The sequence below is a fragment of the Carettochelys insculpta genome, chromosome 9 (genome assembly GCF_033958435.1).
Source record: "Carettochelys insculpta isolate YL-2023 chromosome 9, ASM3395843v1, whole genome shotgun sequence".
Taxonomy (NCBI): Eukaryota; Metazoa; Chordata; order Testudines; family Carettochelyidae; genus Carettochelys; species Carettochelys insculpta.
Genome location: NC_134145.1, coordinates 62,663,874 through 62,677,629, shown reverse-complemented (window position 1 = coordinate 62,677,629; position 13,756 = coordinate 62,663,874). Strand labels below are relative to the sequence as shown.

At 47.0% G+C, this 13,756-nt stretch overlaps 1 protein-coding gene across 4 annotated transcripts in view; it reads left to right on the top strand.

The window, feature by feature from the left end:
- Positions 1 to 13,515, top strand: part of SCYL3 (SCY1 like pseudokinase 3) — a 29,077-nt gene extending 15,562 nt beyond the window's left edge. For all 4 annotated transcript variants that reach the window (XM_075002368.1, XM_075002371.1, XM_075002372.1 and 1 more), the window contains 5 exons: positions 776 to 963; positions 1,855 to 2,026; positions 9,171 to 9,314; positions 10,203 to 10,915; positions 13,379 to 13,515. In XM_075002368.1, coding sequence (XP_074858469.1) covers positions 776 to 963; positions 1,855 to 2,026; positions 9,171 to 9,314; positions 10,203 to 10,915; positions 13,379 to 13,441 — 1,280 coding nt within the window. In that variant the 3' untranslated portion in view covers positions 13,442 to 13,515. The remainder of the gene's footprint in view (positions 1 to 775; positions 964 to 1,854; positions 2,027 to 9,170; positions 9,315 to 10,202; positions 10,916 to 13,378) is intronic.
- The last annotated feature ends 241 nt before the right edge of the window (positions 13,516 to 13,756 follow it).

The window sequence follows — 13,756 nt, the reverse complement described above, 5'->3', positions numbered from 1 at the left end:
TGACTTTTGAGTATTCTCTTTTCAGAACAAACACCACCTCCTGTGGCGTGAAATCAGAAGGGTTAGTTAATTGACCAGAGGTTTTAATAGTGGGGTTTTTTTAAGCCAAGCAAGTACTGTACCAAATTGTTACTGAATGTCTGTCTGCCAGACTTTCCATCATTCCTTTGTCTCCCTCTGTTGCTAGGTAGTAATTGTCTCGACTCCTTCCTTGCTGCTCTAAATGGCCTTACTTAGGACTGTGGGGCAGGGGGTGCGTTTACATTAATCTTTCCTTCTCTCTTGCCCAAGCATTCTGGCAGATAAGAAGGCTGCCACTTAATGGAGCTTTATTCCGCCATCTCGCTGGCATGGGACAACCTCTTTCTTTCCAGGGGGTGTTCCTTCTCCCTCCTTTCCTCTCCTGGAGTGCTGTCTCTCCCCTTCAGTAGCTCCTGTCCCCGCCCTTTGCTCTCCCTCATTCACAAGTCTTCCTAAGAAGCCCCAGCATTGTGGACAAACAGCAGCTAGAAGGGACTTGTATATCACGAGCAGTTGGGCAATGCGCAGCATTCCTGCCCCACCCTACTGAGGGCCTGTGTGTGCCAGATCTGCAGCATTCCCATCTCCTGCTGGCCCAGCGAGCTCAGTGCTAGCACTGCAATTCAAATGGGGCTTCTTAGTGACAGACTTCAGGCCTAGAGGCTGCAGGCTGTGGCGATTGTGAGTAGCTTTAACTCAAGGCGAGCTGTCTGCTCCAGGAGGTAGCATTTCCCACCTTCCAACTCTTCCCTAGATAAAATTGGAGAAAGCCAGACCACCTGCCTGCTGTCACCAGCCCTCTTCCAGACGCACATCACCCCAGTGCTGCTGAAGCTGTTTGAGGTCCATGAAGAGCATGTGCGAGTGGTGCTGCTGTCTCACATGGACTCCTACGCAGAACTGTTCACGCAGGAAGAGTTGAAAAACATCATATTGCCACAGGTTAATGATGAGGCAGACAACCGAGACTGGACGTGGCCTATCCAGAGTGTGGGGATTCTGCTGCTGGGATGGCCTCTCTTACTATTACACGTAAAGATCTCCTAGTTCTGGCAACAGTCAAGCACAGTGCAGGCAAATGGAGTAAGCTTTCACCAACCACCCAACTTGGCCAAATGCATCGCAATCCTGACATGCAGTTCCCTTTGCTTTTTCCAAGCCTGGCACCCACGCACCTCCTCACAGCTCAGTCAGGTCTCACGTCCATCCTGAGCTGGGCCCTTCCTTGCTAGCCAAGTTCTGCCCCTCACCTTAGCTGTGCCAGTATACCGTGTTCCTGATGTGGAGCTACCCTGATATTCCAGTCCTGCCCCCTAACCCTAACTATGCCAGTGTTCCTGGAATAATAGATATTCCAATGCAGGGACACCCTTCTTTCCTCCCTTCCCACAACTCATAAGCATCAAGCTTGATTTACTGCCTTCCCCTTATGACAATACACTGCCTCTCCATCTTAAATGACTTGGGTATCTCAGTCCTGGGGAGTCTCGTGAGCAGAGATGACTGATCATTCTGAATTATGCCCAAGTATTGGGTAGTTTTGCGGAGTATTCACAAGGAGCTAGGATGAGTGACCCTTTTTAACTAGTAACATGAATCAGGCTTTGAATCCTGTGGGAGGAATACGGTTAGTTTCCTACCTAGGAAAGAGAGACTGACTTTTGTTTCAGGGAAAAGATGACATTTATAGGGGCATTCAAAAGTGGTTTTCCACATGATTGTCTGGATGAAAGAACAGGGGAAACATGTTGTATACATCTTTCATGGAAGAACTACAGGGAGTTGCACAGATTCTCTGCTGTTTCTGATAGCTTTCTGGTCCTCTTCTCCTAGGTACTACTGGGCCTACGAGATACCAGTGACTCTATTGTTGCGACAACACTTCACAGCTTAGCAGTTCTGGTCTCTCTGCTTGGACCTGAGGTGGTTGTGGGTGGTGGAAGAACTAAGATTTTCAGATGTTCTGCACCTAGTTTCACTAAAACTACGGACCTTTCACCAGCAGGTAGGTAAATGCAGAAAGGGTTTGGGATTGCAGCATAATGTGATTGGTTTGTGCTGTGCAATCTTGCCTGCGCTGCTTGGACAGGGACTCTAGGGGGAGTTCCTTCTGTGCATCAGCCTTTTAAGTGGAGGCCTCTCATCCTCAGCAGTGAAAAAGTGATCTGCAAAGACAAAACTGGGGCAACTTGTTTTAGCAACAGCTTGTTCCTGACACAAGCCACGCCAGTGAGATGTACAAAAATAAAGCACCAGGAATAAGGCCACTGTTGAAAGACCACACTGGGAACAGCTATACAGAAACAAAGCCTACAATGTTTAATAAAGGAGCACAGCAAGGAGTTATTTGGCCCACCATGGGTGTTTGTAGCCAATCTCTCCTACATAGTTAAAATTTCAGTCTGCTCTACGATTTTCAATACAACACTATTAAACAGGGCAGTGGACCTTGTGTCAGATGTCTTGTGACATTTTAACTGTTTGATCTGGTCTCCCCTTGAAGAAAAGAAGAAAAACCGAAGCTAATTGGTTTTGTCTATATGTTAGCTGTACATCTTTTGTGTACCTCTATTTCAGCCTTGTGTAGGTACACTGACACAACCCCCAAGTGTATGCTGTTTACACTAGTCCAACTTATACTTGTGTAACTTACCTGGATTGGAAACTGGTGAAAGCCACACTAATACAAATCATGCTGGACTGGTATAGAGTGTGTTGCATTAGGGGACTACACCAGTGCAGTTACACAAGCTGAGAAAATTACTGTATGGTGTTCTGTCCACCTCCAGTGGTCGCTGGACCTTAGGGAGCAGTTGATGTGCCTTCTACAGCTCATAAGATCCGGAGGCCCAAGGTCCAGTTCCTGCTGCTACTGCTGATCTAACCAGAGTTTAGTGTGACACAGGCAAGGCTAGGGTGGCTGTGTTCGTTTGTGGCAGTGCCAGCTGCCTGTTGCTGTGTGCTAAAAACACCTCAGTCAGCCAGTTCCGCTACTGAACAACAGATTGGCTTACATCATAGCCCTTGGGAAGCAAATGAGACTTTGTTTTGCATGTGTGCAGTGGAGAAAGGGGAGCCAAAGGACAAGATAAAGGAAAACCCTTTTAGAACCTTATTGTAATGTTGCGCTCCATATTCTTTATGGAAATATGCTTATAAATAGCAATATGACAACTCAGAGATGCTTTATGCAAAATACTTCATGTTAACATAATTTAAAAGGTTATGATCTGCTGAATGTGTATATTCTATTTATGTGCGTGTATCATTCCTGTATTTAGAAGCTAGAAATATTAGGTATGAACCTGTTTACTGATCCAGACATGGTGAATAAGGACCATTAATGGTACTTGAGGAGCTTAATGGCCTGATACTCTGGTCAATGATCTGTGAATAGTCTGATTTTCCTGCAAGCCTGGACTACGGTTGGTTCCTCCAAGACATGTCCAGGTCACCTGATGCTGGAACCCATTTTGGATGCTGTATTTTTCCATGGGATTGGTGAAAAAGTTTAAACTGAAAAACAAAGATTCCCCCTTTGGGAATAATGTGTATATATAGCTGGGGAATCAGACACTCAGGCACTGCCAGGATATGCCTGTTTTATCATCTAAGATGTCTGCTGCAACCACCTGGAACTGCATGTGATCAGGCCCAAGTAAGGACGCTACCCAGCTTGTGAGCAAATATGATTAAAACTACTGTTAGGGTGAAAATTCCATGTAACAAGTTTCTTTGAGTATTAGGCTTAAGAGCAGGTGTGTTTAATCTTGCTTAGTAACTTACTTTGGCCTGTCTGTTACTTGCAAGCATGTAAACCCTACTTTGTATACTTATTAAAATCACTTTTGTTTGTTAATAAACCCAGTGTAACTAATTGTTACCTGGGAGGTGGAGGTGGCAACAACTGTGCGTAACTCTTTCATTGTTAAAGAGAGGCAACCAACTTCTGAGCTTGCTCTGTAGAAAACTTTATTCAGAGTAAGAGATTTCTTTGGGGTTCTAGTCCCATTGGGGCTGTGCACCTGGGTGCTGTTTCAAGCCCCTTTGATTTGGGCATTTCCAGACCTGAGCTGCTTTCAATGTGTCTGTTGCTTGGCTGTGGGTTGTGACCCCAACTCTGTGCCGTGACTGGAGGGTGTGACTTTCAGCAGGATGGGGTGGTGTGCCCTAGAGGGCAGGTGAGCATCTCAGGAGTATTTCAAGACATCAGGTGACAGGCGCAAGGGGTTTTCTGTGATTCTACCCATCACAGTGGCAGGACAGTGTGCACAGCTGGTTGTCCTGCAATGCCAATGGTGATTTTAAGTGGTGACTGGAAAACAGGCAAAGTGGTTACTAGTTTATCTTCTGTTTGCATATTTTGTTTTAAGGGACATAGAGGCAGGAAATTGAGGGAGAGTGAGGTTCAAAAGAAGCTTCAGCTTCATAGGTTTCAAATAAAGGAGAGTCAGAGGCTACATAAAAGACAGATGGAGTTTAAAATATTGGAGATGGACATGCAAACTGCCTGGAAAAAAGCAGCCCAGGAGAGAGCCATGGAAGCCCAGAGGTTAGCCGTGGGGCTGAAAGAGAGAGAATCAGAAGCCCAAAAAGCGGTCCTCAAACTAAAGGAGAAAGAATTGGAAGCCCAGAAAAAAGTCCAAAATGCTGCACAGGAGAGAGCCCTGGAATTGGAAAAGCTTGAGGCTGGCAGGCAAAGGGAAGTTCAAAAGCATGAACTGGCTATATTGGACTAGAAGAGAGAGCATCCCAATGCATCACGATCCACCTCTCCAAAACTGCCCAAGTGGGAGCAGCTGTGCCCAACATATGCGATGTCTGGGGATATTTCCAAATGTTTCATCACCTAATATTTTGATTCCCAAGGATCAGAAGATGACTACTCTGGTTGCAAAATGGACTGGGATTGCTCTGGACATACTCAGTAAGATGCCTATTAGTGATGCTTCAGACTCTGGTAAATTTAAGGATTTGATTTTGAAACAATTTCAGCTTACACCTGAGATATACAGGGTCACATAATCTTGAGAGGGGCTGCGCTAAGTAACGTGGTGTGTGTAAGCTGACGAGAGACTAGAGTGGGTTGTCTGAGTGGGTCAGAGGAAAAGGTATTACAAGCTTCAAAGGGATGTGTAATTTGGTTGTTTGGGAACAGCTCCTGGAGAGGGCTGGTGATGATGTAAAATAGTGTGCATGGGATAAGAAAGTGGAATCAGTGGAAGATCTTGCTAGTTATGCTGACTAATACTAACAGTTACAAACGCCTGGTAAAGGTAAATCACAGGCAGAGGGGTTTGAGCTTGACGGGGAAGATCCCTGCTTTATTATTGGGAAGAAGGAGAGTGGATGGGTGGCTGTGTTCTCCTTCCCATTCACTCCCCTGTTACTTGTCTCAAGTCTCCCATAAAAACAGAGGAGCCCGGAAGGTGTTCTCTCTCTAATTCCACTGAGCATCTGAGAGGTAAATGCTGAGTGGGAACAAGCAGCAGGTGACACGTGGAAAGGATGCTACCCAGAGCACAGAAGCATCCCAGATCATTACCACTTACACACAGGATTTGTAAAGGTTGCCACCACAGAGCAAGGAGTGAGCAACTTCACACAGTCAGAACAAATGGCAGAGAACTCCAAGGCTGGAGAGATACTGGTGCAGAGATACCTCTGGCCAGGAGGGACCTGATCCAGAAGGAAAATATTTTACCAGGCTAGATGGCAGAACTTCATTTGCTCGGGGTTCAAGAATCCTGATGCCTTTGGCTAGAGTCCACATGGAAACTGGGTATCTGCAAGCTGAACTGATTGTGGCTGCAGTGCATAACCTCTCCAATGTTGATTGTGAATGACATTTTTGATGTGGGTAAATCTAGTCTAAGGGTTGTTAGCAGCAAGAAGGGGTCTCATGCTGACACCCCAGGGTGGGAGGGCAAACCTACAGGAGCTGTTGAGGAAATGAGAGAGAGTCTCCCATTTCCTGTCCAGAGTGCAAGGCAATTTGCCACAAGGAGTGGGAGTGGATGAAGCCAACCTCTGACTTAGTTCCTGTCCCAGGGGAGGGGACTGTTTTGCCTAGCAACCAGGAGACTGTCCTGGCTACTAAATGCCCTGCAGAGGTCGGTCAACACAGGGTGGATCTGATGACCTGGTGTGTACAGAGATGTGTCTCTTGGAGGGGGGCCTTGAGGAAAAAGTGGGAGTCCAGGAAGCCACTGTGGGGGATGAGAAACCCAGAGGCTTATTAGGCTTATTAACTGGAAGCCAGCCCAATACTAAGGGGAGAAGGATGCAGAGCTTACTCGGGAGGAGTCTGTCGTGCCTGGGAGCTATGTGCCTATTGCTGAACGGGGGACAGATGGCCCAGAGTGGGGAGTGCAGGACTATCTCCCCATTTATTGCTGGGAAGCGTTTGCTGAAGAGGGTGCTAGATCTGCATATACAATCTCAAGCTGCTCACCTGTCATTCAGGTTTTAAGGCGGGAATTGTGGGTCTGTCCTCCCAGAGGCAGGTAGCCCCTCAGCTGACCTCTTGGGACCAGAGACAGGGAGAACACAGGGGAGCCTACTAGTCCAGGGCACACCGTTCCAGAGATTGGTCCTGCAGCACATGTACAAGCTAACACTCTTTGAGAGGGAGTGAAAATCCTTCTGAGGCTGTACGTGTCTGAAAACGCTACTGAATCGCTCGAGGGAGGGGGTGGAGAAGCTCCCAGTGGACAATTATAGGGAATCTCCTGGAGTCTAGGTAAATACTTGACGTGAGTTTAGCTGGGGAGAGGTGCAACTCCATTGGAACCCCTTTGCTTCCTAAAGCCATGGAACATACATCAGCTGAAAACTTTTACTGAAAGAAAAGAAAAGCCTGTCGCTAAACGCACACTTTGGTTCATGGAGGCTTTGTTAGAGGCAATGAATTCTAACCAGTCTGAATCGTTTAAACACAAGGTGTGATATGGTGATCATACTTGATAAGCCCATTGTCATAAATTTGCTGATAACTGTATTCCTTTTTTTATAACATCTCTTGGTCAAAACAAAGGAGTTGATACTAATGGTAAACCCCTTGAAAATGTGGCATAACTTTGGAAAAAACGTTTGTATGTTCTAGGGATAGGGGCAAGAGTTCCATAAGCATGGATTTTCTAAGCTGATACCTGTAAACAGGCTAAAAACTTAGCACAGAGCAGCAAGAGCATAACAGGCCTACACTGCTGGGTGGAAGGGGAAACTGAGGCATGCCACCTTATGGGATTGGTGGCTAACTGCCAAGACACCTTCATTTTAGAAACATTGCTTTCTGCATTCTGTGGAGCGATGCTGCCTCCCAACAGGTTTTCCAGCACCTGCAGGACAGAAACCCAGAACTTAGCAAAAACACCTGTGAATGGCACTTCAGGGTTTAATGAGTACAGGTAGTGATGTAACTGAAGCCAAACAAATTTTAGCTCCATTGCCTCTGCGTTTGACAGTGTCCGCCCCTGTTGCAGTGACATCAGGGGGAGAAGTGTGATGTTGCAGCTCATGTTCTTTATGGAAATATGCTTATAAATAGGAATATGACAGTTCAAATATACTTTATGCAAAATACTTAACATCTTTTAAAAAGTTATAATCTGCTGAATGTGTATATTTTGTTGGTGTGCATGTATCATTCCTGTATTTGATGCTAGAAATATTAAGTATGAACCTGTATACTGATCCAGACATGTTAAGTGAGAGCCATGAAAGATACTGAAGAGCTTAATGGCCTGGCACTTGGGTCAATGATCTGGGAATAGCCTTGCTTTTCCTGTAAGCCTGGACTATGGTTGGTCCCACCAAGATGTGGCCAGGTCCTGATGCTGGAACCTATTCTGGATGCTCTCCTTTTCCACGGAAAGGGTGAAAAAGCTTGATCTGAACAAGGGTCCCCACCTTGGGCATAACCTATATATAAAGGTGGGGAACAACACTGGTGGAGGCTGCCAGGAACTAGGAGACCCCTGCTTTACCATTTAAGATGTCTGCTGCAACCACCTGGAACATAAACATGGAGGATCAGACCCAAGCAGGGAAGCTGTCCAGCTTGTGAGAGAAGATAATTAGAACTACTGTTAGGGTGAGAAATTACACCTACCAAGTTTCTTTAAATAGGTGTAAAAACAGGTGTCTTGTCTTATTTTGCATACTAACTTTGTCCTGTCTGTTGCTTGCAACCGCTTAAATCCTACATTTTATGCCTAATAAAATCACTTTTATTAATAAGCCCAGTGTAATAATTGTTACCTGGGGAAGGGAATGACAACTGTGTCTCTTTCCTTGTTCGAGGGGGCGAACGACTTATGAGCTTGCTCTGTGTAAAACTTTATGCAGAGTAAGACAGATTTAGTTGGGGTTCTGGTCCCACTGAGGCTGTGCCTCTGGGTACTGTGTCTAGTTCCATTAACTGAGTTGACCCAGAGCTGAGCTGCTTAGTATCTGTGTTGCTGTGCTGTGCCTGTGACCCCAATTCTGTGTCGTCACCGTAAGGTCTGGCTCAGCAGCACAGGTGTGGTGGGGTGCCTCATGACACGTAGTCAGCCTCAGTGGTGGTTCAGTGCACCGAGGGGATCTGTCACCCAAGCCATCATGCTATGCCCAAAAGATCAGAAGCTTGTGCTGGGGAGACAGCTGGTTGAACAAACACTGTTCACTATCTCAGCTGCACAGTAATACACTGCGGCTGGGACTTGTGTTAATTGTGCTTCATTAAAGGACAGCCATGGCTGCTGCATCAACTCGGGTCTGCAAAGCACGCAGGCTTCATATGTAGAACTCATGTAAATTTTGCCTACCTAGGGGCTGCCTGAGCCAGTTGCCAGCAGCGTGCAGATTCCTCCAACCTGCAGAAAATGGAGTAGCTTGTGGGTGAATTAGAGGTGCGGAGTGTGACGGCTATGTGCATGCGCTCCCAAGCCTCCGTCTTGATCCACTGTGGTTTGAGTCTAGCATGCTGGGCCAGTGGTCTCCACACGCCAGAGCTCTGTGCTGCAAATGAAAGTGGCGTGTGCGTTGAAAGGGCTCTGGGCCGTCTTGGGTTCCACGCTGGTTAGTTGATGTAACGAAGATCTCCAGCATGCCAAGCAATAGCTACTGAGTGAGCATCCTTTGCGTTGTGCTTTGTGTCCCTGCAGACTCCCCAGCTCACATAATCAGCAGCCAGTTCTCCCAGCCCCTGCAGAACAACGTGTTCCCCAAGTGCCCTGTTGCTGGAAACGTCTCCCTCGACGGCAAGAAACATGCACTAAGAAAAGACTCTCAAGTGGCCTTAAAGACAGGTAAACCTCTGGAGCTTTCTTACAGGAGCAGCCCTTGCAACTAACCCTAATGAAGAAGATCCTTTTTGGCAGTAGCTCAACAGTGCCGCCTCCTGCTGACTTGAAATGGCTGCAGAGAGGACATATGTCACTGACAGGTAAAGGGGGTTAGGGAATGGCAAATTCAGAGGAAGAACATTATGGTTTGTGTGTTTAGGTGGGTAATGGATGGGGGCTGTCGCTGCTTGCTTTGCATTGGGATGGATAGACGATAAAGAAAACCAGTGCAAACAGTGTCACTACTGGCCAATTGAGAAGCATAGATATGCACCCTTAATGGCATGTCTGTTTGCCTTTGAACTCCCTGGGCCTGTTACCAGAGACATTTCTTATGTGCCCTGACTGCCACACCCATAGCCAGGTAGGTGAGCCATTCTAGTAATGTGCTGAAGGCTGTCACGACTCCCCAGCTGGTTGCCCTTGACCTCATTCATACACTTGCTGCTACCCTATCTTCAGCAAGCTGATCCCAAACATTCTTCTGTGTCTCGGTGCTCTTTTGTATTTCTCCAAGAAGTTCAGCAGGCCCTGTCACTTGAAGGTTAAAGGTTCCAAGCTTAGTAATGCTCCCACTGTAGGCAGGAAGCTGGTCATGGCTTGAGGCGTAAGAAGCATTTCTGTCCTTCCTTCCCTCTCCCTTTAGCATTTTGGAGCACGGAGGGTAGAGCACTGGGCTGCATGGAGCACTGGTGGTCTTGCCTGACTATGTCTGAACAGGCTGGTGTGGTGTTCCTTAGCAATAGGCTTGGGGCATCATGGGAGTTCTAGGTATAACTTAGCCTCAGTTTTATGGGAAAGGCCCAGTTTAGCACCGTCCAAGCAGCTGTCTAATTCCTCTCTCTTCCATAGGTGGACAAGCCCCTCCACCATCTGTGAGTGGAGACCCTGCCGGGATGAATATGGTTGGAAGCAGCCAGAGTCCTTTGAATACTTCTGAAAAGCCTGCCGAGGAATGGCCAGACTGGAGCGAGTCTGAAGAGGCTGAGACTCAGAAAGCTATGAACATACAACTCTGGCGGACAGAGCCACATGGTAGAGCTGGGCCCTGTGTTGCTGATAATGTGGGCAAGGAACCCACAGACAACTTTGATGCCAGCAGCCCTGCTCCTAAACTGTTCTCAGAAAACAGCCTCAATGGTAGGAGAGCTGATGGAGTCCAAGTGTCGAGGCCTGGTGCCCTTCAGCTGGGCAAAGAATCCAAAAGTTTCAAACCAAGTCCTCCCCCAGCGTCCAGCCCTGCGAATAGCTGGAGTAATGACTGCTGGGACCATTCGGATCCACTGGGAGAGAGAGCATGCCAGGAGAGGTCTAAGTCTCCATGGGAGTCTGGCTTAGGAGAAGAGTTCACGATTCAAGTGAAGAGAAAACCAGTGCGAGATCCTGAGTTGGACTGGTTTGCTGACATGACCCCAGACATTAAACCAGCTCTGGCTTTCCTGGTTTTACCTGAAGCACGGACAGACTCGGTTGTTCTTAGTCACTTAAGTGCAGATTCCACTGGAGAGGATACCTCCCGGATAGTGCACTTTTCCTCCAAATTTGCAGCTGCTGAAGTCACTGAGGTGAGGCTATGGGGTTGTGTCGGGGTGAGGGCACATTGAGTGAAATAGCAAAATGTAGAAGGAAAATGTGCATTTCAATGGGTGTAAGCAGATACTGCACAGTGTTGCCTCTGTGTCTGAGTCCATAACAGCTGGGTATCATCTGTGTGGACAGTGGTAACCGGGGGGAGCCTTTGCAGGTGGGGAAACAGGTGCACATGAGTTGACTGCTGTAGAGGTGCTGAATGATGTATCTGATCAAGTACTGTCACAGTTTGATCAGCTCTCCTCATTGGAGGTGTGTGATAAGAGTACAGCTTGGATAAACCTGTGGCATTTAAAACCAACAGGCATGGTGACTTGAGAACTTGGACAGGGATATAAACTTCTGCTCTAATTCTTGAGTTCAGAGCCAGGCAGAGACTGTTTAAATCACATGAAACAGGGACCTTCAATGGAAGTGTAATCTTGTAGATTCAGTGGAGTGGCCAAAGATTTGAAGAGGCTGGGTGCCTAAATTCCCCTGTAGTGGTCCTGCTGTGACAGGAGAGATTGTTGGTGGGAGGCAGCATGTTTAGTTAGTTCTGAAGTCTCTTTAAAGAGAAACCTACTATGAAATAGAAGAGGGAATAGGTTGGGGGCTATGCACCTTGCAAACGAATTCACCCTTGGAAAAGGGCTGTAAGATCGGATCAGAGGAGAAAAAACAGCTTGTCCATGGTAGCCAGTGGAGCTGGAAACCTGTGCATTCTTTTTAGGGAGTTGTACAGCTGTATGCAGTCCTGGTGTCTGTTTTCATGTCTGTGTAAAGTAGCAGATTGATCAAAACAAAGCCATGTGCTGCTTATTGAGCTGGGCACATGCCCTGAGCATTCTGATAGAATGTCACAGCCTCCAAGGATTGCACCTATATTCTGCAACAGCAAGGGACAGACGTAAGGACCTGTGCATGGGGCAGTCTGCTTATTTGACCAAGTGCCAGGCTTTTGCTGCTCCTGAGAGGATAAGCAGGACTTATCCCCACCTTGCTCCCTGAGTACTTGACCCACATTTGAGTCACAGCAGAGACAGAATGGTTTTAAACTGCACAATACCTTAGGCTCCTATTTGGGTTAAATTATTGGTTAGCTGGGCACACACCACGTTGGGAAATTCCTGCTGTGGTTCCCTGCTCCATAGGCTCTGAGTGCCCAATGCATCTATCTGTACAACGCTCCTGAGGTAGGGAAGCATTATCAGAGAACTGAGGCACAAAGAGGTTGTGATTTGCCCAGGTCACACAAGCAGTTGATACTGGGTCTGCTGCATCACTAGGCAGTGAGAGGTTGAACCACTGTAAATCAGCCCCCAGAGATTGCAGCACAAGTATTTTATTTTGATTTGGGGGAAAACGCAGTTTAGAAGCTGAGATGACAAGTTTCACCAGGAGGGCTATTTTAATCTTAGTGCAGCGCTCCGTGGCGGCTCCTCACAAAACTCCAGGGAAGGGATGCATTAATGAGCTGGGTCTCAGCAGGTCACTGCACAGCCTGGCTCAACTGGCTAACCCTAGTGCCTCTAGCGTATGTGTTTCTAACTCTGGGTTGGGAGGAGGGTTTTCAAGTGCTGAGAAAAAATGCCTGGAACCTCTCTCCAAAGCTTTTACCACAGGTTTCTGTAGGGGGGAGGGTTTAAAAAGTCACCAAAAGTGATGATGATAACTGCTCACAAACAGCTCCTCTGTAACACAGTGTTTGAATTGCTTCATTTGAACTGTTCTGGGAGGGGAGGGCTTGTTTCTAAAAAGAGCACACAGTGATATTTGCTTTATTTTTCTGGTACCAGAGGATAAATTATTAAAAATGGGACAGCTGAGTTCTACTCAGAAAAAGTTATCCTGCTGTTTTACAAGTACCTATGAGTACTCAGTGTAGGCACAGTACAGTCAGTGCTGGTCAGTGATCTAAGTAATTCCTTTTTTTTTAGGCCACTTACAGCTCTGTCTACAGGCTCTTCTAGACAGGGGAAGAGGCTCCTTTTTCGTGAATGGAATACTATGTCTCTATAAAGATTTAAAGGGGGGATGCTGGATGTAACTGCCAGGAGATGTGGGTCAGAGCTGGTGGTGGCACAGTAACCCAGACAAACACTTGAGTCTTTCACTATGGTTTCTGGTACTCATGGCCTTGGAGCCAGGAGACACACACCAGACTGTCAGGAGGCAGAGGTGCATGGCATTGCGGCACATTTGTTTGCTGCTGCTCCTGTCAGTAACTGACCAGCTGTGCAGTTTGCACAAAGGCCGAAGGGTTATGAAAGCCTGGCTCAGGATGGTAGTACTCCAACACTAGCCAGTCAGCCATGAAGCAAAACAGGAATCCACCCCTAGGTCCCACTGATGTCTGGTAGAGTTCTCAGGGATTGGGTTAATGTGTCTCTTTCACATCCCATAGCTCTGTGAGACCTTCACTTGGTGTGTTCTGACAGTTTCTGTAATAATTCTAGGTGGAAGCTGCAGGCTGGGGTGAAGAGGAAGAACTGAAGTGGGAAGACGATACTAACTGGTAATGGACAGGAAGAAACAAGGGCTGTCCATAGCCCATTGCTTCCACAATGTTCTAGATTACCTCACCAACACTGTTTGACCACAAAGGCAGGCAGGCAGATGTTCCTGTGCTGGGATGGGGATGCTCCTTTTCCAGCCTGTGCCAAAGCCATCTGTTCAAGTGAGGTGTGTAGTGGTGGCTCATGGAATGGGTTGGGGGGTGGAACTGAAGAAAAGTGATTTATACTTGTTCAGGGATCACCTCTGCTCTTAAGAGCAAATGAAAACTGCATTAGTTCAGATAAGTTCTGTTAATGTTTGTGCCATTTCTTTTTATT